At 44.3% G+C, this 22958-nt stretch overlaps 2 protein-coding genes across 12 annotated transcripts in view; one reads left to right on the top strand and one right to left on the bottom strand.

Moving 5' to 3' along the window:
* The window catches only part of LOC116842658 (probable phosphorylase b kinase regulatory subunit alpha), a 51824-nt gene extending 35079 nt beyond the window's left edge, over window positions 1–16745 (bottom strand). Inside the window, exons 1-3 of one of the 6 annotated variants that reach the window (XM_032812186.1) lie at window positions 16465–16745; window positions 15192–15518; window positions 9724–10001 (exon numbers count right to left, since the gene is read on the bottom strand). In XM_032812186.1, the coding sequence (XP_032668077.1) occupies window positions 9724–9726 (3 nt within the window). In that variant the 5' untranslated portion in view covers window positions 9727–10001; window positions 15192–15518; window positions 16465–16745. The remainder of the gene's footprint in view (window positions 1–9723; window positions 10002–15191; window positions 15519–16464) is intronic. The other 5 variants (XM_032812189.1, XM_032812182.1, XM_032812190.1 and 2 more) reach the window with 5 other exon arrangements.
* LOC116842659 (dorsal-ventral patterning protein Sog) overlaps window positions 1–22958 on the top strand; it is a 53252-nt gene that overhangs the window by 24298 nt on the left and 5996 nt on the right. For all 6 annotated transcript variants that reach the window (XM_032812195.1, XM_032812194.1, XM_032812196.1 and 3 more), the window contains exons 3-8: window positions 7756–7859; window positions 12645–12774; window positions 18611–18676; window positions 18830–20617; window positions 20826–20971; window positions 21483–21803. In XM_032812195.1, the coding sequence (XP_032668086.1) occupies window positions 7756–7859; window positions 12645–12774; window positions 18611–18676; window positions 18830–20617; window positions 20826–20971; window positions 21483–21803 (2555 nt within the window). The remainder of the gene's footprint in view (window positions 1–7755; window positions 7860–12644; window positions 12775–18610; window positions 18677–18829; window positions 20618–20825; window positions 20972–21482; window positions 21804–22958) is intronic.

The following is a 22958-nucleotide window of genomic DNA, read 5'->3' as shown; positions in this document are numbered from 1 at the left end:
CGCGGTTCAAAGCTGAGAAAACTGAGAAAATTTGAAAAACGGTGAAAGAACAAGAAATCGTATCATCGACATGTATGATACTTTCCGCTACGCATGTTTCTTGCGATCGTATTGGAAACCGTGCCGGGAAATCTCGGAGAATTCAGAAATAAACGAGCACGTTAATTATGCGCACATCTACCGCCGTGTATGATCGATCGATATGTTACACTTCCACGACAAGTCGAGCGAATCGGTTGATCTCTCGGGCGAAAGAATCGACGCGTGTCGGTGAGAGAAGTTCGGAATACACGAACTATCGCCACTTACAAGTAAACCTACCTAAAAATTATACTCCAATTTCTTTCTAATTTGGCACAAATGTAGAAGTACAAGAAATATTTAGGTCATATTTTTTTATTTTGGCCCACTTTGAGTTTTACGGACAGTTTATAGCTGTTTAATGTTCTCATTTCTATCATCAAACAAGTGTTACAAAAATGCATAAGAAATAAAATTGAATACAAAGTATAGATGTTTTTGGTTTGCTGATAATGAATATGAAGTCAAATGTGTAAAATTATTTGTATAAATAATAAAATGTTTAAACAAAATATATAAAAAGTTGAAAAAAATTATTTATATAGATAATTTCTCGGCTGAGATTCAAACCATTTTTAATTAATTTAGGACAGATTTGAAATATTTCGGTTGGAATCTCCGCTAAAGAAATTTGGAATGATTCATGTCTTAGTTATATCGGTTTTGTTAAAATTTTAATTAAAATTGCAGGATTTCGGTTTAGTCGAGATTCGAACCATTTTTTTACTAATTTAGAACAGATTTAAAATATTTCGATTGGAATCTCGGTTAAAGAAATTTAGAATGGTTCATATCTCAGTTATGCCGATTTTGTTAAAATTTTCATTAAAATTGTCAGATTTTGGTTTAGCCAAGATTCGGACCATTTTTGACTAATTTAGCACAGATTAAAAATATTTTGGTCGGCATCTCGGCCAAAGAAATTTAGAATGGTTCGTGTTTTAGTTATGCCGATTTTGTTAAAATTTCAATTAAAATTGCTAGATTTCGGTTTAGCCGAGATTCAAACCATTTTTTGACTAATTTAGAACAGATTTAAAATATTTCGGTTGGAATCTCGGCTAAAGAAATTTAGAATGGTTCGTGTCTCAGGTTCTATGTCGATTTTGTTAAAATTATTCAACTGTATCTTGTTTTCAATTTTATTTCTTATACATTTTTGTTATACTTGTTGATGATAGGAGTGAGAACATTAAAAAGTTATAAACTGCCCGTGAAACTCAAAGTGAGCCAAAATGAAAAAATACGACCTAAATATTTCTTGTATTTCTACATTTGTGACAAATTAGAAAGAAATCGGAGTGTACCTTTTGAGTAGGTTTACTAGCCACTTATCAACGTAACAACTTATTCGCCGGACAGTTCCGATTTAAGCCAAGCTTGAGTTTTGGCATAATCCCAACGGCCAGTTAACTCAGTCACCCTGTCACGAGGCGCGCGAAACTTTTTCCCTGCCGCATCTTTCTCATTCTATCGGGAGCAGGGCGAGCCGAACTGTGTGCATGTGTGTGGCTCAATTCGTTTGTGTCGATACCACGCGCCGCCGGGGCGAGGAGAGGAGAGAAAGAACGGCGTGTCCTTTCTGTATGTGGGTTTTCTACGTGATAGGTAGGTACCTACGTTTTGTTTTCCGGATGAATGTGTATATTTACATACCGCGCGCGTACACGGGCACACAAGTGCTCCGCGCCGCGTCGTAAATGTGCCGCTCGCTTATCAGCGCAGCCGTCGCGCCACGGAGGATTTGGCTGAAAGGCTTGGCGAACGTGAATGCATCGCATGACGCGTGCACTGACTTAAGTCGCGGGCGCAAGGTCGGCATTTCTCAGTTGCGCGTGACATCATGTAAAGATGTACAGAATCTCTCTTTCTTTCTCTCTTTCTCCCGCCCTCCTGCCACTCCCTCACCCTTTTGTGCTAACAATAGCTGTGTAAAAATTGCCGATCAATTATTCCCTTCTTATTTTTCCGTTAGATATTATATTCCAGAGTAGTCGATTCGGCTAGATCAAAAGTCGCAAATACACGCGTAAGATGTCTTAGAATTCGCACTTAAGAGCGCGCTGTTTTCTGTAGAAAAAAAAAGAAATCCTTTTGTGTAGCAAAATTGCGTCTAAGCAATAGCTTTGGAATAGAGGCGATTTGAAGTTCATGAATGAACGTTGTAAACAACTGCAGTGTCAGACAATGTCGCGCATTAATCGATGGAAATTTTTCTTGATTTAAATAATCGGTAAATAAGCGAAATTAAACAATCGTCATATACAAAATCACAAATAATTTCGGCGATGAAATCGATTATTAATTAAATTTTGATGTGACTGATTATACACTAATTAGTACTTGAATTCGTCAATCAATTAAACTATTCTCGATTATATATATCAGGGCAGATTAATATCACGATTCAGCAGATGTTCGTCTTTTCGAATCATTATAAAATAATCATTATAAATACACAATCTACAGAATCGTTCCTAGCAAAACAGCACAAAAGAGAGTTATCTCCATCATCTTCGCACCGTTAATCACAAATGGTTATCTGAAAAGTCCTGACATCGAAGTTCTGAAAAGTGTGCCAACCTGCTCCCGTCTTTCCTAATAACTTTCGAAAGAATAGCCCGCAACAGTTGAAGTGTCTTACTGTCGAGATCATCTTCCGGTACAGATATCTCGTGGTCGGGCTTTTTTTTACTCGCCTACAGCCCTACCTGACCCGGATAAGATAAAACTAATCGATATCGCGCGAGCAAAATGAAGCAAAACTCGACGAGATATCAAACAGATTAGAAAGAAAAAAAGGAGGCAAAGAGAGAGGCAGAGAAAAAGAGAGAACTCGACTCGTTCTCGTATTCATACTGCCGTTCACGTAAATCTGCATGCCGACAGATATCAGCGGCGCGGTTCGCGCATACATAATAAACGGACGATCGGACGACACCGTATTGCCGCCGACGTGTCCGGCTGCTTTCAGCGAGGACGCTAAAAACACGCGCGCGGCGCGCGCGCGCGCTAAAAACACGCGAGAGACACGGTATATATCGCGAGAAAGTCGGCGTTCGTCGCACGCATCGCCGACGCGAGGATGCAAAAGGGTTTTGTCTTGCCGTCCAGACGACGACGACGCCGCGAGCGCGCCGTAAGCGTTCTCGAGCGGTCGCTTTACGGCGCGTTACATAAAGCGCGACATCCGTGACGCGCGCGCAAGATGTGCCACGTGACGCGTACGACGTGTTTAATACCTCTTCCTGAGAGAATCTAAGTGTAATTATAGAGCGCCAATAGACGCCAATAGCTCGCGCAATATGTCGCTTCGACGCTCTCTTCTCCGGAAAAGCTCGACATTAAATTTACCGCCGATTACGAACGTAATGCCAAGTACTATTAATGAGAGAATTCGCATTATACCCGTGCGCGTCCGCCGCCGCGTGCAAGATCGGGGAGATTCTCTTTTTGGCCGTGCCGTCTTGCCAGTGACCCGTCGTCGCGCACGGTAGAACAAGTGAAGAGAAACGTTTTCATTCCGCCGTCGATGCGGGAAGAAATGAAGAAAGTAAAAGAGAGAGAGAGAGAGAAGAAATGTCTTTATTCCATCGTCGATGGGAGAAGGAACGAAGACGTTTCTCTTCATTTCCGAATGTTGCGAGATGCTCGCGACTTTTGTTTCGCCCCACTTTCTCCCGATTATCTTTCCTCCCCTCTGTACCACGATGCTCTTTAACAAGCATCGCTACGCAGTGGGATAACTGTCGTTACGTGTGCTCTGCATCACATGTCAAGCGAGAGAGGAAAAGAGAGAGAGAGAGAGAAAGAGAATACGATGCTAAAGGTGAAACTCGAGACGAACGGATAGATACTGACGAAAGGAAAAGCACGAGAAAGAGGCGGAAGAGAGGCGCGAGGAACGGATAAACGTCACAAGTTCGTAAATCCATCTGAGAGAGATACAGAAGCAAGGAGAGGTGGAGTGAAGGGAGGAGGTGAAGAGACGAAAAAACGATAGCACGGCACGTGTTTGCCATTCGCTTAACCATCTCGCAAATTACGGCCCGATGCATTCTGCTTCTTTTTTCACGCTCGTATTATTTATATTAGCGAGCGAGGACGCGCGAGCGCGCTTGCGACACTTTTCGCAACGAAAGTATGCAAGAAGGGTGCGCGGTTCAGCTCTCTCTCTTTCTCTTGTTCTCTCTCTTTCAGTCGGCTTCTAAAATCAATGTTCCGAGCGCATTCGCGTTACGTCCAATTTGATTGAGCGAGAGCGATGATTACCGGTTGATATCGTGCGAAAGCAACATGGCCACATGAATCGCGATCGCGCGCACCATTAAAAAATGCGCACCAGATACGTCTTGTTTGCGGACACTCTCGGCGAGACGATATATTTAGTGGGCGTGTGGGCAGAATCCGACAGTTTTCACCGTATTTTCTCGCCCATGCGATACGGATGATATAATGGTGCTTAAACATCGGCGGAGAGGAGAAATTCCCTTCGTCCGTTGGCAACAGTACGCGCGAATGAGTTGCGAATACACGGTCGGCCGTGAGATCGCGAAGCGCCACTATTAATTCTAGACCGGTGGAATCCGCGTTGCGAGACTCGTTGCTCTGGTCGTCGTGTTTAGAAGCTAGAGTAGTAAGGGAAGTTGAAAAAACAATAACTATCGGGCTAGCAACATTTGTCTGAGTTTTACCTGAGTTTTCGAGAGAAAAATGCCAATGCCCGTTTCCACCGGTTTTAAGGCTAACGATATTGCATGATTCTAAAGGTTTATTAAAATCTTAGAATTCGTCAACATTTTGAGATCGCTCCGGTTATGTTAATTATGCGTTTTGAATATTATTGCAGCGTGGTCAGGGAAAACGAAATCTAGGATCTTAGATTTCCAAAGTATGAAATTTTCGGGTTGTCTGAGATGCGTTTACGAATGTTAAGATTTCTTTATAATACTTTACGGTATATAAAAAATTGACATACATCGGCTTGTTTCTTTCGGAGGTATGCAGAATGAAGCACCCAATTAGTAATCTCTCTTTGTCATTGACAGTTTTGAAAAACTTCTGCCGCGACCAGCGACAGTAGTCCGCAGTTTCAATTCTTTTGAGAGCACAGAGTGCAGGAAAAAAGTTCAACTGCAACATTGAAGTCGCAGGAAAGTTAGGTTTTTTTTCTAAAGTGTCAGTAACCAAGGGAATGTTGATAATTGGGCGTTTCACCCTGCAAGAACGCGCTGAAGTTGCGTCTCACATCGTGGGCGCGAAGTTGCCCGAACAAGGCATCGCGACATCGACGGGAACGGAAGAAAAGCGGAGCGGGAAACACATCACCGGTCGTGTTTCTAGCGCTGCTAGAGAGTGAGTTATGCGATTCACCTTTTACACCGTACTACGCCGCGTGACTCGCATATTTTCGATGCACTAGCGTGTGGCTCTCTTGGACTCTTCTAGTTACTTAGGGCCGGCTTTGCGATTAGAACGACTTAGCGCGCGCGCGCGCGGTGCAATGCCCTCGTGCAAAACGAGCCTCTCCATTTCCCTTTCCCTAACTTGCGCATGGCCAAGCGCCCCCCTCCCCTTCCCGCTCGCCCCTCTTTCTCTTTCCCATACGTGCGCATACACGCACCCTCGTACGCACGCACGCACGCACTTTGTTGAATCTTTGAAATTAAAGAAAATATGTAAGAGAGAGAGAGGGGGGAGAGAGAGAGAGAGGAATTATGGTTATGCAAGAATGATCCAACGCATATGAAGTAGTATGATATTTCGAGAAAAATGAAGATGAAAATTTGACACATAATTTAAAAAAGATCAATAGCACTGAGATTCTTCGTTCAAAAAGTCAAGCATGATCAATTTTCTACTCTTTAAAGACATATTTATTGATCAGCTTTAAAAAAAATAGAAAAAAAGACGTAACTAATAAAAATGGTGCAATCGATAGAAAATAAAAACTGTTTTATATAGAAAAACGTATGGACTACTCATTGCTAAAAAAAATTCAATTTTGTGGATTGAATCATTCTTGTATAACTATAGTCAATTGTGTTCGTGTGATTTTCAAAAATTGCCTGCTATAAAATAAGCATGAAATCGTTGCAACTGGCTGAGTACTCGATTACATATTATTAGCTTCACAATTAACTGCATACACAACAAATCGTAGTCTACTTTTTGTTCCACTATGCTTTTAAACCTCTCGCACTCTCTCTCGCTATTTCTTTAGGTCACAATGTTGCACACTGAATTCTTCCGGGTTCCTTTCGTTTTTTACACATTGCTGCACCGAGCGCACTCGAAATTGCTTCATTACTTTCGATTTTTGAGACAGACTACGACGGCGTTGTGAGTGACACGTATTAATTAGTCGGGTATACAGCCGTACGTTCGTACTTGAACGCGTTTGCATTTCTATGTCCAATTGTAAGATAAAACGCTTACGGCACCTTGCCTCACCGCTCGGCGACGGTTAATCGCGGTTTGAAACTTTGAATGAACGCGCGACGCATATTATCAGCGAATGCAAATGAATATGCGTGCGATGCCAACGTACATACCGATCGCGTTACGTTATACTCGTTTCAATTTGCGACCGACTCATCGATGATGGCAGCGGAAGTGCGTCGGTGAGGAAACAACGCGCCGTGTTTGCACCTTAAAGTGTCTCTTCCCTTTTCACCTATGCGCGAACTTTGCAATCACCATGTTAGTAAAATATTAGTATCTCTCTCGATCGCGACTGTTTATTGTGCGTGCCGTTGTGTTTACAGTTGCACCGTTAAAAGGTTGCAGGGAACAATAGATTAAACAATCTTCCTCACATACACACAGCGTAATTTCGCTAATCTTACAAATATCTCAAATAATAAATATCCTCTTGCAGCATATTGTACAGAATCGTTAGAGGAAGTTTGCAATGCCTTCCGTTTCGTTACATCGTCAAAACTATGCTGTGTGAAAAGTAATTTACACTTGTGCTTTTTTGACGGTAAAATTAGACGAGGAAAAAATTTCCAGTTTGGTTAACTGAATGGAGACTAAGCGAAAAACTCGCTGACGAGAAATAATATTTCTGTTACTGTGATCGAAAACATTTGTCTGAACATTCAGCTCCATAGAAACTCAGTTTAGATAACAACTGAGATATCTAGAAGCAATTGGCAGAATGGAAACCTGCTACAGGAATATCTCTATTTCCACACGAAGAGTTTTATAGCAAAAATTATTGTAAAGTTTTGTAAGCGAGTAATAGATCGACATTCTGTCGTGATTGACTATCCTTTCATGTGCTACTTTTTTTTCTTTACTTTTACGAGGAACTGAAATATACTATTACAAAATTTGCTACATTTCTAGCGAAATTTATTGTGTTGCTTAGCAAGATGGACTTTACACTGAGAGAAAGAAATGAATTGCCAAAAGCGTAGTAAAATTGTGTGAAGAGAAAATTTACATGAAAAGAAATTAGATTATTCTCTCCGTATACAACCGAGTTTTTCATCTGTAATTGAGTAATTGAGCTTTCCTCAAATTTAACAGAAAATTCAGTAACACTAACGGAATCGTTTCGTCCGTGCACAACCGAAAGGATAGACATCGCCAGACGACGTTTAAATTTACAAGTTTTGTATAACACGCAACGATAACGTCAACAATTGATTGCTCCTCTGATTTCAGAATGCAACTTCGGCAAGCAGATTCGCGAGCTGGGCACCACGTGGTTCGCGGATTTGGGTCCGCCCTTCGGAGTCATGTATTGCATCAAGTGCGAGTGCGTACCGGTACGTATTACAGTGATGCATGTATGCGTGTGGAAAAAGAAAGTATAACTCACCACGATCGTCCGCGTCGTAAACGGTTCGCGAATTCTCAGACACAAAGGGAGCAAACTGGGCGCGAGAGGATTGCCGCGCAAAGCTTAAGATTACACCGTCAATTGCACTTGCGTTAAAATGATACACATGACGCCTCGCATACGTCGTGCTTCACGCGCCCATAATGTTTCTAGTAAACAATCAGTGTCGCCGGAATTTATTAACATACATGAATAAAGAATAATATACGATTCGCGCGGCTGAAGCCTCTATCTATCTCCCTTGCCTTCGAGCTTATTGTCGAGAGGGATATGCTATAATCACGCCTGGGTACTTATTATGATTTTTCGTCCCCGATTACGTTTTTCTTTTCTCCTCATTATGTTGCCGACTCATGTTTCGTACGAGTCCCATAAAATGTTATTTACACCAAAAAAAAACCAGATAAGAGGGAATAAAGTAAGTTTCTATCAATGCCCAGATATAACAGAAATAAGAGCACATTGCGTCGCGCACATGCTTATAATTACGGTACCTTGTTCGCGTCTCCTGTGATATATAATTTCGTGTGTCTGGATTAGATAAATACTACGATATTACGGCATAAAGCTAATGTATCAAATGACGAAACACCAGAGACCGTCATTCCGGGACCGTTCGAAGTTGATCGCGACAAACTCGGGGACATATTAACTCGCGAATATTCGCGCAAAACACGTCACGTCGTCGTCGTTGGTCGAAATGACTATAATAACTCTAACGAGGCAAAAAATCTCCGGATAATTTAGTGAATAATAATTTAGAAATTACTACTGAAATCTTTTCTAATTAATCTCTGTTGTGAAACGCAAGATATTTGCACGACAACTTTTCTCATCAACAATCGGTACGATTTACGTCTAAGTATGCATTGTGTAGTTCCTCTGTCATTTTCTTCACTTCTTGTATGTCTCCTGCAGCTTACATTGCCAAGAAGTTTTCCATATCCTCAAAATCTTCCTCTTATTCTTTGCACAACGCTTATCCTACAAGTTCGTTTGTCATCCTTTTTTTTATATACTTTTACTTCGCTTCCCTATCAAATGATCAAACATTCCTCTTCTTTATTTTTTACATCTCTTCTCTCTTTTTTTTTGTCTCCTATTACCACTTATACATTTACTCTGTCGATAATTTTCTCTGTATTACTATATATACTAATTTTAGCTTGCTGCATTACCTACACTGCCCGAACTACCCGCTCCTCATGACACCATAACCTGTATTACCTATGCAGTTTTTCCGCCCTGAATACTGCTTTCCTATCTAACGCCTTATTTTGTCTTCATTTATACATTATCTACGCACTCATTCCTACTTAATTTTCTTCATCTGACCCCTCAGTGGCGTAGCCAAGGGGAAGGCTAAGGGGGCTGCAGCCCCCCCCGAAATTAATTTTCTGGGTTATACTAAATGTGAGAAAAATTTTTTTGAATGACCTTTTTTCTGTTCGTCAAAAATAAAAAGTACAGCCTCCCTCCCCGAAATTTTGTTCTGGCTACGCCACTCCTTATATTCTACTCAATACACTAAAATCATTCCAAACTCATGCAACATGTTAATTAAATATTCACAGACTTACACGCCATTTAATAAAGATCTGTTCTTTTTAACTCAACTGCCTAAACTGGTGCACACTGGTATAATAAGTCAGAGTGGGACAAATAAATCTTGTTTCACTCGAACTTATTGTATCAGTCCGCACCGGTTCAGACAGTTCAGTTAAAAAGAACAGACCTCAAGTCCCAATATGCACTAATATATATGCTTCGCGAATATTCTGTTTACTCACCATTTCGCGTTGATGTCCCACGACGTCTAGCCGTCCAAGTCCTCAACATCCAGCCTCTACGTATAATCCAGTCGACGTCCCGCGTCGATCACTCATTTCACTTTACTGCACTCGCGACCGCGATCATTTGACGATTTAACGAGAAGTACGATAAACTTCGACACTTCGGGAGCACACTCGCGAATCGTATGTAAACAATCGCGTCCCGAACATCTCGTCGCGTTCGACAACATGTCGAGAGAAAAAAAAACGTTTCGCAAACGAGTTGAGAGACAAATCTGAAAAAGAAAGAAAATGTTCCGATTAAAGCTAACACTATGTCTCTGTTCTCTGAACTGAATAAAAATGCACACAGAAAAATATTGTTCTACTGCTAAGATCACTCAATTTACTTTCCTTCTTTTGAGCAATAATTATCTTCAATAAAGAATATTTTTTTTATAACAATCTTGAAATATATTTATCACAAATTTTAAGGAAGTTCAATATCTTGTAAGAAGAATTTATTTGCTTTATAAAAATATTGTAAAACTTTATCAAAACTGGCTTAGACTTTATATAGCAAGCAAACCGACTCGTTACTTTAAATCGACTTAATTTAATCTAACAGACACTTTTAACATCAAATCGAGTTCTAGAAGCTTCATTCATCGCACGGTAATTGCTAAAAAGATATCAGCGCACGTTAATGTTAAAAATATTCCATGGAATTATTGAAGAATTTACTGCGCCAAACGTTGCAATCGCGCGCGCGCGCACGATAAATAGCCGGTAAATGCTAATGAAACACGATACCCGATGAGCCTACTGAGAAGAGAAAATTAATCGTACAGTCGCAAGAAGAGATGCACGATCATTACGTACACGATGTCATTAAATGCCTCGTAGGTCGTTAAAGTCCACAGAGTCTAACGATTCAGTTTGTTTTTTTTTATCTCATAACGCGGGCTAATAATAGAAGCTATCGCGAGGAGAGAATAGGCACTTTCGATTGAAGCCAACTCGCCTTTTCACGAGAATCATAAAGTGGATTCCAACGAAAACTCGAGTCAGATTTATCCGAAACGAACACGCCGTTGGCGTTTCAAGTGAACGTGTTTTCAAGACGGCACGCGGTTCGCAGACCGATGATCGGTCTAGTGTTTATGAATAGGACAACGTTCGACCTTGGTAAACAAACGCTTAAATGTAAACAATGATTGCTATTGGATTTACGCGCCGACTCGCCGCGTCACCGGCTCTTCTTCGATTGATCAATGGAAAAGTGCTCGGGTGAATTTTTCGTTTATATCAATAACCTTGACAATTTAATATGCTGTTCGCCCTAACACATATATACACACACACACACACACCGAGCATTTGTTATTCTTCCGACAAATAAAGACAAATCAGGCTGATCAGTAGCCGTTAGAGCCTCAAAAACACGCTTTTTTTGCGCGCACGATTTACAATCGCGCCGTTCGTTATATTATCTCAATTGAAGTTCTTCCCTCTGGAAAGATATATTACATTCGATCTCTCCGACCGGGGAAAGAGGGATGGAACAGAAACGCAAGAGAGCGGAGACGCTGCGGCGGCACGCTGTGTTACGTTCGGCTCGTGGACGCGAACGCGATCGCGACCTCTATTTTTAGACTTCGGAGGAATGACAGTCCCTCTTCAGTGTACACGAGGAGCTATTGATAGGTCGCGGTCTTCGTTGTGGAAGAAGCAGACGCGTCGCGTGAATCACACGTCGCTGTGAGAGAAGCCATGTAACCTAAAGTCGCCGGAGTAATGTCGCCCCTTGTCGGACGGGAGTCAACACGGCCATAAGAAGCCCTTAATGACGTGGATTTATGAGGATGCCGATTAACCCGACGAGAGTCAACAGGCCCGTCATCCGCGCGCATTCGCGGCATTGCCGGTATCGCGATACGTTTTACGGCGTCGTGCGACCCGGCCGATTAATCGCGGGTCCTTTCCTTTCGTCGGGGGGTCAACGTCGAATGTGGCGTTTCGCGCCACCTCGGGAATGCCGCTCTGCGGTTTCTGCAAGGCTCGCGCGCGGCTGAATTCCTCTCTTGCAACTGCAACGATTCGCGCTGCAGATTTAGCAGTCGCGCGCGCACTGTATTCCGCGTTGCCCGTTGATTTTCTCTCGTCCCGTCTTTCCCTCTGTTCCGTCGCGTCAAGACGAGCCCGAGAAAGTGATGCAGGCTAGTAGCCGAAGTGAAGCTGAAGATAAAGTCGCGTGCAAAACGGAGAATCCGAAGCCGATTCCCGAAAAATTTGCACCGCGCTTCTTTTCCCTTGGATTCCGATCCAACGTGTAGAGTAAAACATCCGATTATTCGCACTCCCTCAATCATTGATACTACAAAAAAAAAAACTTAGTTTTTCTTGCGACCAGAATTGCAGTTCAGTTTCTTTTGCTTGCACTCGATGACTCCAAAAGAGAACTTTATAACTGAAACTGCGAGCAACAGTTCTCGCTCGCAAGGAACATTGGGTTTTTTTAGACTGTCAATCATTGACAACTCAAAACCGTTCAAATCGCTCAAACCGTTTTATGGAATCTAACTAGTAGAATAAAATATCCAATTATTGATCCTCCTTAATCATTAATAATTGGATATTTTATTCTCCTAGTTAGATTTCACAAAACGGTTTGAACATTTTTTCTCACGCAACTCGAAACGCAATCAATGATTCAGCGAGAGAGAACATAACTTCTGGATTAACATGAAACACATACACACAAGTTCTCTTACTGAATCATCGACTGCGTTCCGAATTGCATCGGAAAAAAGTGCTCTCAAACCTTGAAAGCAAATGTATGCCCGTTTGAGATTCGAAGACTACACCACGCGAGTAAAGAGTTTAGCGCGCTCCTGCTTTTCACCGAGCGATTGTTCAATCATTGTTTCTATTTTCAGGTGCAAAAGAAGAAGCGAATCGTCGCGAGAGTGCAATGTCGCAACATCAAGAACGAATGTTCCCAACTCACGTGCGACGAACCAGTTCTACTACCAGGTCGATGCTGCAAATCGTGTCCCGGTGACTTCAGTAAGTTAACGCGACATACCCCATTATTTACCGACCCGTTACCTCTCTCTGACAATCCTCCTTCTCTATTGGATTGAAGAGAGGAAAAAACCTGACGGCCGATCAAAGAGACGGACGAGATTCGCGCGCTTATCGTCTCGCGTTAACGCGCAATCGCCTTCGTTGTTTCGTTTTCGCTGGAATATCATCGAGAAAGGAACGGGTTCGAGTATCTGGACTATGCGATTTACTCCATCCGCATTCTCTGCCGCGACCAGCCGATACGGACAGATCCGCGAGGGGAAATAGAACGCGCCTTGCCGCGGCGCGCAGAGGAGCGCGCGCGCTCCAAGAATTTGGCCGCCGCCGCCGTAAGATGCAGTGAAAGTAGTATATCTCGCACTGATAAGGCCGCCAGATAAGGTTCGCGTGCGTCGGTCAGCGCGCAGCGCGCACAGTCGACGGTAATGAGCGCGAATTGGCACGGAAACGCTCCGCTTCGAGGTACAGCGATAGTATCGCCAAACGCTTCGTACCTATCGCGCGCAAATTGTTTCTGATGCCGAAAAAGAAAAAAAAAAGAGAGAGAGAACGAGATTGCTCGTTGCAAATCGAGCCAACGTTCAGCTTCCTACGCGGGGAAAAAACTGACCGCATTTCGTGTAATAGAGGGACCAGACAGAAATTCAACGACGTGAAACGATATCTCTGTTACCGCAACCGAAAACATTTGCCTGAGCGTTCAGCTGTGTTAAAACTTGGTTGCAATAACTGAGAACGATTGACTCGACAGAAAACTCCTACAAGGATTTTCCTGTTCCTACACGAAGAGAATATTACAGTATTTTCTTTTTTCCTTATATAAGTTCTTGTCGATTTTACTCGATGTTTTTAATAGTCCAGGAATAGACTGGTCCAGGAATAGTCAGCAAGGTCTATCGTATCAAGGAACGTAGTCAATTTCATTAGAAATATAGTGAATGTTTCAATGGTCGTCTAAACTTTTGTCTAAACATTCAGTTGTTTCGAAACTTGATTGCAATAACTGGAAACGTACAAAGACCGGGACAAACAACGGGAGAAAAGGGAGATCGACGGATATAAAAAAAAAAAAGAGAAAGACGGGTGACATAGTCAGAAGGTCGACTAAGAAATTCTCCTGCAGGAATCTGCCTGTTTCTACAATCGACCTTTCTACCCTCATCCTTATTCTCAGCAGACAACGGAAAATTCAGTTATACTGATAGAATTGTTCTTCTGTATACAGTCGAGTTACTAAACGGTTACCCGTAATTCGTGGAGTGAGTTTGTGAACTCGTCCTTATCCAACGAGAGTATTCTCCCATTGGACAAGATGAGGAATTCATAAACTCACCCCAAAAACTATCTCTTAGTCCCCGACTGTATACACACGCCACGAACGATCTTTCACCGTCGCGCGCTCGGTCACTGCACTCGCTCATGTATTTTCGATAAGGATAACTGGAGAATAAAAGGATTACACGCGAGAGGGACTCGGATGAGGGAGAAACGAGAGGGAAGGTCGGACGAGACAATTCGCCCAGAGTGCACAAAGACCGGGACAAACAGCGGGAGAAAAGGGAGATCGGCGGATATAAAAAAAAAAAGAGAAAGAGGGGTGACATGGTCAGAAGGTTGGCCGATCACGCTCTCGAGAGGGAACTCGAGAGTAATCGCGGGTGAGAGGAGAGCGGAGCGAGAGACGGTGAGGACGGACGCCACGGTTTAACGCCATGGCGCCGGTTATATTACCGCATGGCGTCACTTCGATTAAGTCGTGCAATCTAAATGTAAATATTAGCATACGTAATGATCAGGCATAACGCGCCCGGGAATAAGAATAGGCGAGATGGCGGGGAAGGTAAATGGCGGAGGAAAACGAGATCGAACGGCGAGAGAGAGAGAGAGAGAACAGCGCGGGAGAAGCAGCGAGCAGTTCTCATGCACGAATCGTTTATAAATCGTAATCGCGCGCGCTCTCTTTCTTTCTCTCTCTCTCTCTCTCTCTCTCTCTCTCTCTCTCTCTCTCTCTCTGCCTCTCTCCCTCTTGTCAACGTTGCCCGGAGCGGCCAAATAAATCGAGACGCGCTTCGTTACCACTTTTTACGATCGCGTCCATGTCGCGCAGCAATTGGCTATGGCGAGGCGAAACGTACACGTATTATCAATTAGGTTAATATGACACTTTTGATAAAGCGCGCGCACATCGCCGGTTCACGAAGGCGACTCGAGATTCCGTCGCGATTCGCCGTCCGAACGGGCCGAGAGGCGACAGTGAAGACGAAGGCGTGGAGGAGCGAATGATTTTTGATCGACCCGCTGCCCTACGTACATTCGCGTCTTCATGCGTCCCGATAAAACGCTCGCGCGTCGACTTGACGTCTTTTTCTGCAACGTCGAATTCCTCTACTCCTTACCTCCTCGTCGAGCATTTCGCTTACGTCGCCATAATAATCATCGCCGCCGCCGCCGCTGCCGCCGTCGCTCTCCTCCTCCTCGTCGTCACCGTTGTCGTAGTATTAGTAGTTGTCGCCGTCTGATAGGGCTCGTTGGCCCCTGCTGATGAAAGGTGAAACCGACCGCAATTAGTAGCGCCTTCCTTTCACGTCCCGCCGGGAAACATATTGCGACCCCTGGCTCGTCGATTGGCCCGTCGCATCGATTTTCATTGGTTCTCGTCGATCCCGCGTCGGCCGCGCCACCACGAAAAATCAAGCTTCGCTCTCTGCAGGCCGATTCTGTAACTTGTCACGACACAGTGTCGTTGCGTTGCCGTTGTGCAGGTATAATATATGGTAAAAAAGCTGCGTAACGCGACGCACACCATGCCGGCGCCATCGGCGTTACAAAGTTTGAGAATCGTCCTATTGCGGAGCTAGTAGACACGACGACCAAGATTCGTGCCGTAGATTTCGAGATCACGTTTTACGCATATTATCTGCGCATTTTGTCACGTACAGACAATGCAAGTGATGTAGAACACTGCAGATTATATTAAAATATACAAAAAAGAGTAATTAAATCATGAGACGGTTATCGTAATTGTTTGAGTATTAATTATACAAATGTAATAATGTTTGAAAGAAATTGCTTAAAATTGCTTTTTATTTTATCACGTGACAAATCGGTAGATTTAATTCTCTTTAAGTGAGAATACGACCAGAGAAATATGTGAATGAGAAATAAACTCTAACTCTTATTTGCGAAATAACATTCATACATTTACATCAGAATTTTAAGAGTTAAAAAATGTGCAATTTTCTTAATTAATTTTTTAGCAAGCCGTTCCTCATAGCACAAAATCTTGAAGGGATATTTTGGGGACTTGTGTGGACATTTAGAAGTCCTCGGAATATTTTTAGGATATTCTGAGGACTTATGCGGACATTTAACAATTCTCTGGATATCTTTGGGATATCTTTTAAATCTTGTGCTGTGTGGGGTAATGCGTTCTTTGAACGATATCCATAGATCACTCGTTGTTTACACGGACGGCATCTTATACACAGTTTACATTGTCTACGCGTGCACATAGATTACAATTTGCACGTAAATGCCGAACCCCGCACGACGAAATTAGATATTACCAAGCGTGTAATCCGAAGAGAGAAGTAGAGAGAGGGGACGAATCGGAGAGTGTCAGGTTATTCAAAAGGTTATTCAAAAGAACCGATCGAAACGGCTCGATACCTTTATGAATCGCTCGTTGTGTCGCTCGGCCTCAATAGCCAGCGGGGTTAGCTGGCATTTAGATCTCTTTTCCCCTTCTCAGTAAATCCTTAATCCTGAATAACGATCGTCCTTCGTTGAAACGACGTCAGCCAAGGTAACAGCTTTCGGTAACACCAACAACAGTTGTTGTAAAAACGTAAGCTACCAACACATAAGACCTGTTCTTTTAACTTGAACTAATGCCGCACTGCAACTTCGTTCCCTTTCCCTTCGCTACGCTATACTCTTGTCTCTTTTTGGAGGCAAAAAGTGCGACTTAGTTCAGCTAAAAAGAACAGACCCACAGGCTCGACGGCAGAGACCGCTAGTGCCGACGTTTTTCACCGCCATTTTTACAGCGCGCGTATTTCGAACACTTCCAATGATACTTGTGATCGCGAAGAACCACGCGTTGTGGAAATTCGCGATGGACATGCGTAGTTTCGAAAAATCAACACTTTTTTGTCCACCTGTCTTATCCAACAGAAGAATTCTCAGATGTCACTGAAGAATAAATAAATAGATTCTTATCAATTCTTCGAAAATTTGTAAACAACTCTTTAGGAATATCCAAATTGGCGCCACATACAGCACTTTTAAACAATTAAATTACGTACTCTACTGATGCCACCTTCACGTTACATTCAACACGCGAAAAGGAGACTCGTCTAACAACACTACCTTGCACTCTGTTTTCGGGATTGTGACTTTTCAGAATAAGGATGGCATGCTCTTGGTATTTTGGGAAAACAATATTTCGCAGTATTGTCCCGGCATTCGGTTTCCGGGATTGTGACTTTTCGATACGCTGTCCCACTTGTCAAATTCCGGTACTCCATTGCTTGCTCCATAACGTATGTCCACCGGATTCGCGTCTCGTGAGTATGAAAATAAGCGCGCTGCGATAATTCCCTGCAATTAATCGTATTATCGACATTTGTATCTAATGATCAATTAACGTTTCCGACAGGCCACGCTATCGGTCGCTTCGACTGCACGGCGGACTCGTTGAGGTTAGGCGGAAACGGTTTAGCCGGTGCGACTGGCCGAGCCGTCTCGAGACGTGCTATGTGCGTTTCGCGTATGTGGCAATTAACGTCTCCGCGCGGCGTTGAACCGGCGCGGCATGCGCCATGAAAGTAGCATTCAAAGTAGCGGTGGTTGGCGCCAGCCGACTCTTTTCCTACCGCGCGCGGACATTCTTTATGGTCTGTGCCGTGCCACATGCCGTAGCTGAGTCGGCTCAATGGGGATCGACGATCGGCGATTGGCGATTGACTGCTTCTTTTTATTATAATGCCTGTCTCGGAGGAGAGACGCGCGTCGCGGTGCTGCCCGTCTCGGATAGCCGAATACAACGACGACTCGCGCGCGCGCGACGTGCAGCACGAAGGACTCCGCTTTCTTCTCGTAATGTAGTTGCGGATCTTCGATTGCTGCAGCTAAATTACGATTTTAGAGTCTCCTCTCCTCCTTCTTCATTCGGCCCCTTTCTTCGCCGGGGTGTACTCGAAAGTCGTATCGGCTACTGTAATATTTATCAAGGCGCTTTATGCCGCTCAAGTAGCAGAAACTCCTACAAGTCGTCTTAAAGGCGGTAAAAGAGGGCTGTAAATATATGAGAAAATAGGACATCTATATGTGACGTCTTTCAGAAATTTCTACTATCTGATCGACTATTAACATTGAATAACTTTGGTAACCGACTCTTTGATACTAGTATATAGATGAAAAAAGTATCAATTCTCAAACAATTCTGATCCTGAACATTATTATTGTTTTAGTAATTAAATATGTATATTGGAACTTTCAACATAAGATATAATATTTAATATATATGTGTGCATATATTTTATGCTGTGAAAATTTTAATATTTGTATTTAAAGATCAAAACACACAATGGCAAAAATATCCAAAATTAAGCACATATATAAGCATTGGTACATTTATTTTACTTTTTTTTTCACTTGTCAAATAACTCTAACAAGAGAGTCGATTGCAAAAATTGCTCAATGTTGATAATCGATCAGGTAACAGAAACAGAATGTCCAGGATTTGGTACTTTTACCTTGCGTTTTTACCTTCTTGCATAATACTTACGATGAATCAAACATTCTGTTTCAGGTACAGACATTGTGCAAGATCTGCCAGTGCAGTTGTCTTCAGAGGAGGAAGAGCGAAATCTGAAACGTAAGAGATTTCCTTAAAACATCCTCGATACATTGACTTATGCGCTTGAGAAACGCTTAATAATCCGGTCAATTTCGCGACGATGTCCAAGTCGAAACGCAGTCGACACAGTATAATATTATATCTCTCAACCGCATGGTTTTCGCGTTGCAGATTTCGGCACTCTCTTGACCGGCAGGACGTCGCAGTCGGTGCGTTGCGACGATCCGAACCCGACGTCGGTGTACAACAGCGCCTACAACTACCTGGCGACCGGTCGTTTCACCTTCCACCGCAAGAACCTCTATTACTCGTTCTACCTGTCCGCGTCGACGCCCCGACCACGTAGCATACAGTTCGTCGATGGATCCGGCAGCATACTCGAGGAGCAGGCCATCGATCCGGTCGGCGGCGTTTACCAAAACGTCACCGGCAAGCTCTGCGGTGTGTGGAGGCGCGTGCCGCGCGACTATCGTAAATTGCTTCGCGAGGAACGGCTCCACGTGTCCTTCCTCTGGGAGCCTTCGGCGAGCTTAACCGGTCAGTTGTCGCGGTACCGCGCTTTGTCGACTGAGCAATACTCCTCTCTGCTAGAGCCGACGATGGGCGTCGATCGGTCCTTGATGTCCGGCGCGGGAGCCACAGCTATTGTGTCCGCTTCGTCTATCTCGGCGCCTTCGATCCACGTCTCCCTTGTGTTCAATGGTCTCTTTCTGCCGAATGACGTGGCGGAAGTGCCGTTGATCGTCCAGTTAGAACATCAGGAGAAGGATTATGTGGTCCTCCGCGAGGAGATGGTCGTGAAAAAACCGTCGAACGAACTCAACTTCGGCGAGGTGCGCAGCGCGCTTTCCGGCGCCGACCTTCGTCTCTTAACCAGAGGCAAGTTGTCGATCAGTATTATGTCCCGGAAAGATCCGCAGGCTCTTCGTCTAGTCGGCACAGTTGGCCCGCGTGCAACCTGCGACATGTATCAGACACTGCTGCTGTCGGAAACGCCATCCGTGGCGTCCGGACTGGCTTGGGCCTACTTGGATCGCATCGGAGCGCTACGCTACGGAGTTCAGTTAATAGGCCTCGAAGAAGAGAGCCCTCTGGTGACCTTGGTGGACGAAGGAGGGAAACGCAGGATGGAACTCGAGGATCTGACGCCTTCGTTGGTCGGCGGCTTTGCGAACGGTTCCCTGGATCGGCCCGGACCGAGACTCTTGGAGCCGCTCTTTAAAGGAGAGCTCTCCGTTGTGGCCGCGAGCCATCTTGGCTCCATGCTGCGCGGTAGACTGTTGGAGAGACCCGTGGCCGACGCCAGAGACACCGCCGCTCCGGTGTTACTGCGGAGATTGAATCGAGAACCGACTCATTCCGGGCCGGTCGGCCTGATTTGGACCGCGGTGGACTTGGACTGTTCCTTGCACTACGAGCTAGAGCTGGCTGGTTTCTCGTCCAGCTCCCAGGAGCCAAGGACGTTCCGGCTGTACTTGGAGACAATGCCGCGATTGGCGCAGGGTGCTCCCGTCGCCAGGAGACTCCTCGAGGAATTCACCGGGTACTCGTTGGAGGGTTCCGTTACGGGGCTGTCGTCGATGGAACTTTACAGGATCGAGTCGGGCATCGGTTTCCTCGAGGTGACGGAAAAGCAGGCTGGTCACATCCTCAAGGCTCCTTTCAAGGCCAGGGCGCCGTTCAGCTGCCTGCCCCACTACGCCGACAATGACGTCGCCTCCGTAGTGGCGTACAATTTGCAGCCGTCCAAGTCGGATTTCGAAACCGGCGCGTGCTTCCATGAGACCAGGTTTTATGAAGAAGGCACGCAGTGGACGTCGAACACAGATTCTTGTTCCATGTGCCATTGTCATCGCGGTTTACCACAATGTGACTCGGTGCCTTGCCCGGCACTCTCCTGCACATCAGGGAAGCAGGTCAAACAATCGGTAGCTGGCCATTGTTGCTCGATATGTGTAGGTGAGGACATTATTTCATACTTTTTTTCCGTCCTTCATATTTGCTTAATCCATTTAATGAAAAAAATAGAATTATTTGATAATAAAGTGTTTAATAAGAATTTTATGAAACAGTTTTAATTTTGGAAATTTTGATCACTTAAAATTCTTTTGAAAGCCCTCGATGAATGAACTTGTCGTTTCATTTTGGTATTTAATAATATCTCTAGCGATAACTGTGGCGAATAACACCACGGTCAAGAGCAACACTATGAAAGGTTGCACGCTGGCTGGACAATATCATTTAGCAGGATCGTCCTGGCATCCGTATTTACCACCGGTGGGATTCGACACCTGCGCGGTCTGCACTTGCGATGTAAGTGTTTCCTTGTTTCTTTTATCTCGCAGACTGCTTATGAACGACATATTCCTCTGAAAAGGAAGCGATCCAATATTCACTCCTTCAGTTTCTAACAATAAGAATATCAAGATCTATGTGTAAACGTTTGATAGATTGTTCAAATGATCTCGAAAAATCAGTCGAATTATGCGAATATATACAAGTATATTACATATAATTAATAGTTATTCGACCGCTGAAATATCATTCACACGTCAGCGCGGAGCGCGCACGTCGTTTTGTACGTTTACGAATTCCATGGCTCCGGGGACCGTAACGGGAACCGAAAGAACTAAAAGAGTGGACATTGGTTTCTTTTCTCGCGGAGCATAGATACAGTACACAGTAGTGTGAGGTAAATAAGAGCGACAATATGTGATGGTGTGTGCGCCGCGCGCGCACGCGAGGTGCACGGCGCAATATAAGAAGTCGAAGTCACCACCTCTCGCGTCGCGGAATTTACATCGGAAATCCATTTGTCTCGCAGGCTGTCACGTTGGAAGTAAAATGCCCGCGGGTGCAGTGCCCGCCGCTCGAGTGCGACGAGAAGCTCGCCGTCAGACCGGAGAAGAAGGCCTGTTGCAGGCAATGCCCGGCAACGACACCTCGCAACGTGGCCGCCGCTATAAACGACACCGCACGCTTACCGAGGGATCAGGCCTTACCGTCCACACGGCGCACCGCGGAAGAGATACTCGCTTCCGGAGGCTGCAAGTATCCCGTCGGCGGGCCCTACGAGAATGGCATGGAATGGCATCCTCGAGTGCACTCACACGGCGAGATGAAGTGCGTCAAGTGCCGCTGCAAGGTAAGAATTCGGTCGCGACGTTCTCGAACAGGGATCACGGGAAAAAAGGAAGATTAATCACAGTTAGTGGTGGCTTGCTGAAAATTATTTGTTACTAACAATTCGCTACTGTAACCGAACTGTTGCCACTGTTGCTACTACATCGGTTTCACAGCTAAGTGTGTGTCTACTAGCAGCTATGCTTTTAGATATACATATGCTGCAAACGAGATTCAACTACCACACATAGGTTCTTACTGTCTGAAATAACTTTTTTTCCCCGTGATATGGACACCACCAGAGTGATTTCGCTAAATTCGTATTTTAGGCATCGCATGCATCCGCATAGTGATCCTTTTACTAGCAAATAAGGAAAACGCGACGCTTGATGCAAGGTTCTTCCAGATAACGTCAGAAATTAAACTCGTCGAAATTATATCTGACGTTTAATCTTGCTTTTCTCTCAAAAGAGCATTGCAAACAGTTTCGAAGTGATGAACGTATACTTGGTATCTCTTGCGTATGACACAACTCTGCTTTGTTAATGCATTTTTTATATCGCAACCAGATGTTCAAAGAGCCGACTGCGGTCTGTATGTGTAAGACAGTCATACGTGAAACGTTGAAAAGTAATGTTACTCTTCAGAAAACGTTATTTCGCGGCTTTTTTTATTACAGACACACCTGATCCGAACTTTTGATCGAACTCTGGTTATACGGAACGACGTAAACGAAGCGGTGTGCGCCTTGTTGTGAGAAAGTCTAGGACTCGCTTTATCTTTTTTTATTGTTCATTCATTCATTAAAAGACGATTATCGCAGCCTTCTTGCGATATCCAGTCACGGGCACGTCGAGAAACCTTTAAGGAGAAAGACCTTTAATCGGACTCGTCAACCTGGCCCGACCATTATAGGATCCATCCATTACGATGAAAATGGAACGCCGCGGCCTCGGGCTGCCTTGCGTCGCGTCGCGTCGCGTCGCGACGTCACGAGACGGTGCAAAAAATAATCGTCTCAATGACGAGAAACGGATTTTGTATTCCAACGAGCCTCGTTGCATCGGTTCGCCCGACAATCTTTTTTCTTACTCGCACCTTCTCTCTCTCTCTCTCTCTCTCTCTCTCTCTCTCTCTCTCTCTCTCTCTCTCCCTCTCTCTCTCTCTCTCTCTCTTT

Source organism: Odontomachus brunneus, unplaced genomic scaffold (assembly GCF_010583005.1).
Source record: "Odontomachus brunneus isolate Ranch 3 - 2012 unplaced genomic scaffold, Obru_v1 Obru_scaffold_026, whole genome shotgun sequence".
NCBI lineage: Eukaryota > Metazoa > Arthropoda > Insecta > Hymenoptera > Formicidae > Odontomachus > Odontomachus brunneus.
The sequence above is the reverse complement of the archived record's forward strand: the minus strand, read 5'-3'. Positions and strand labels throughout refer to the sequence as shown.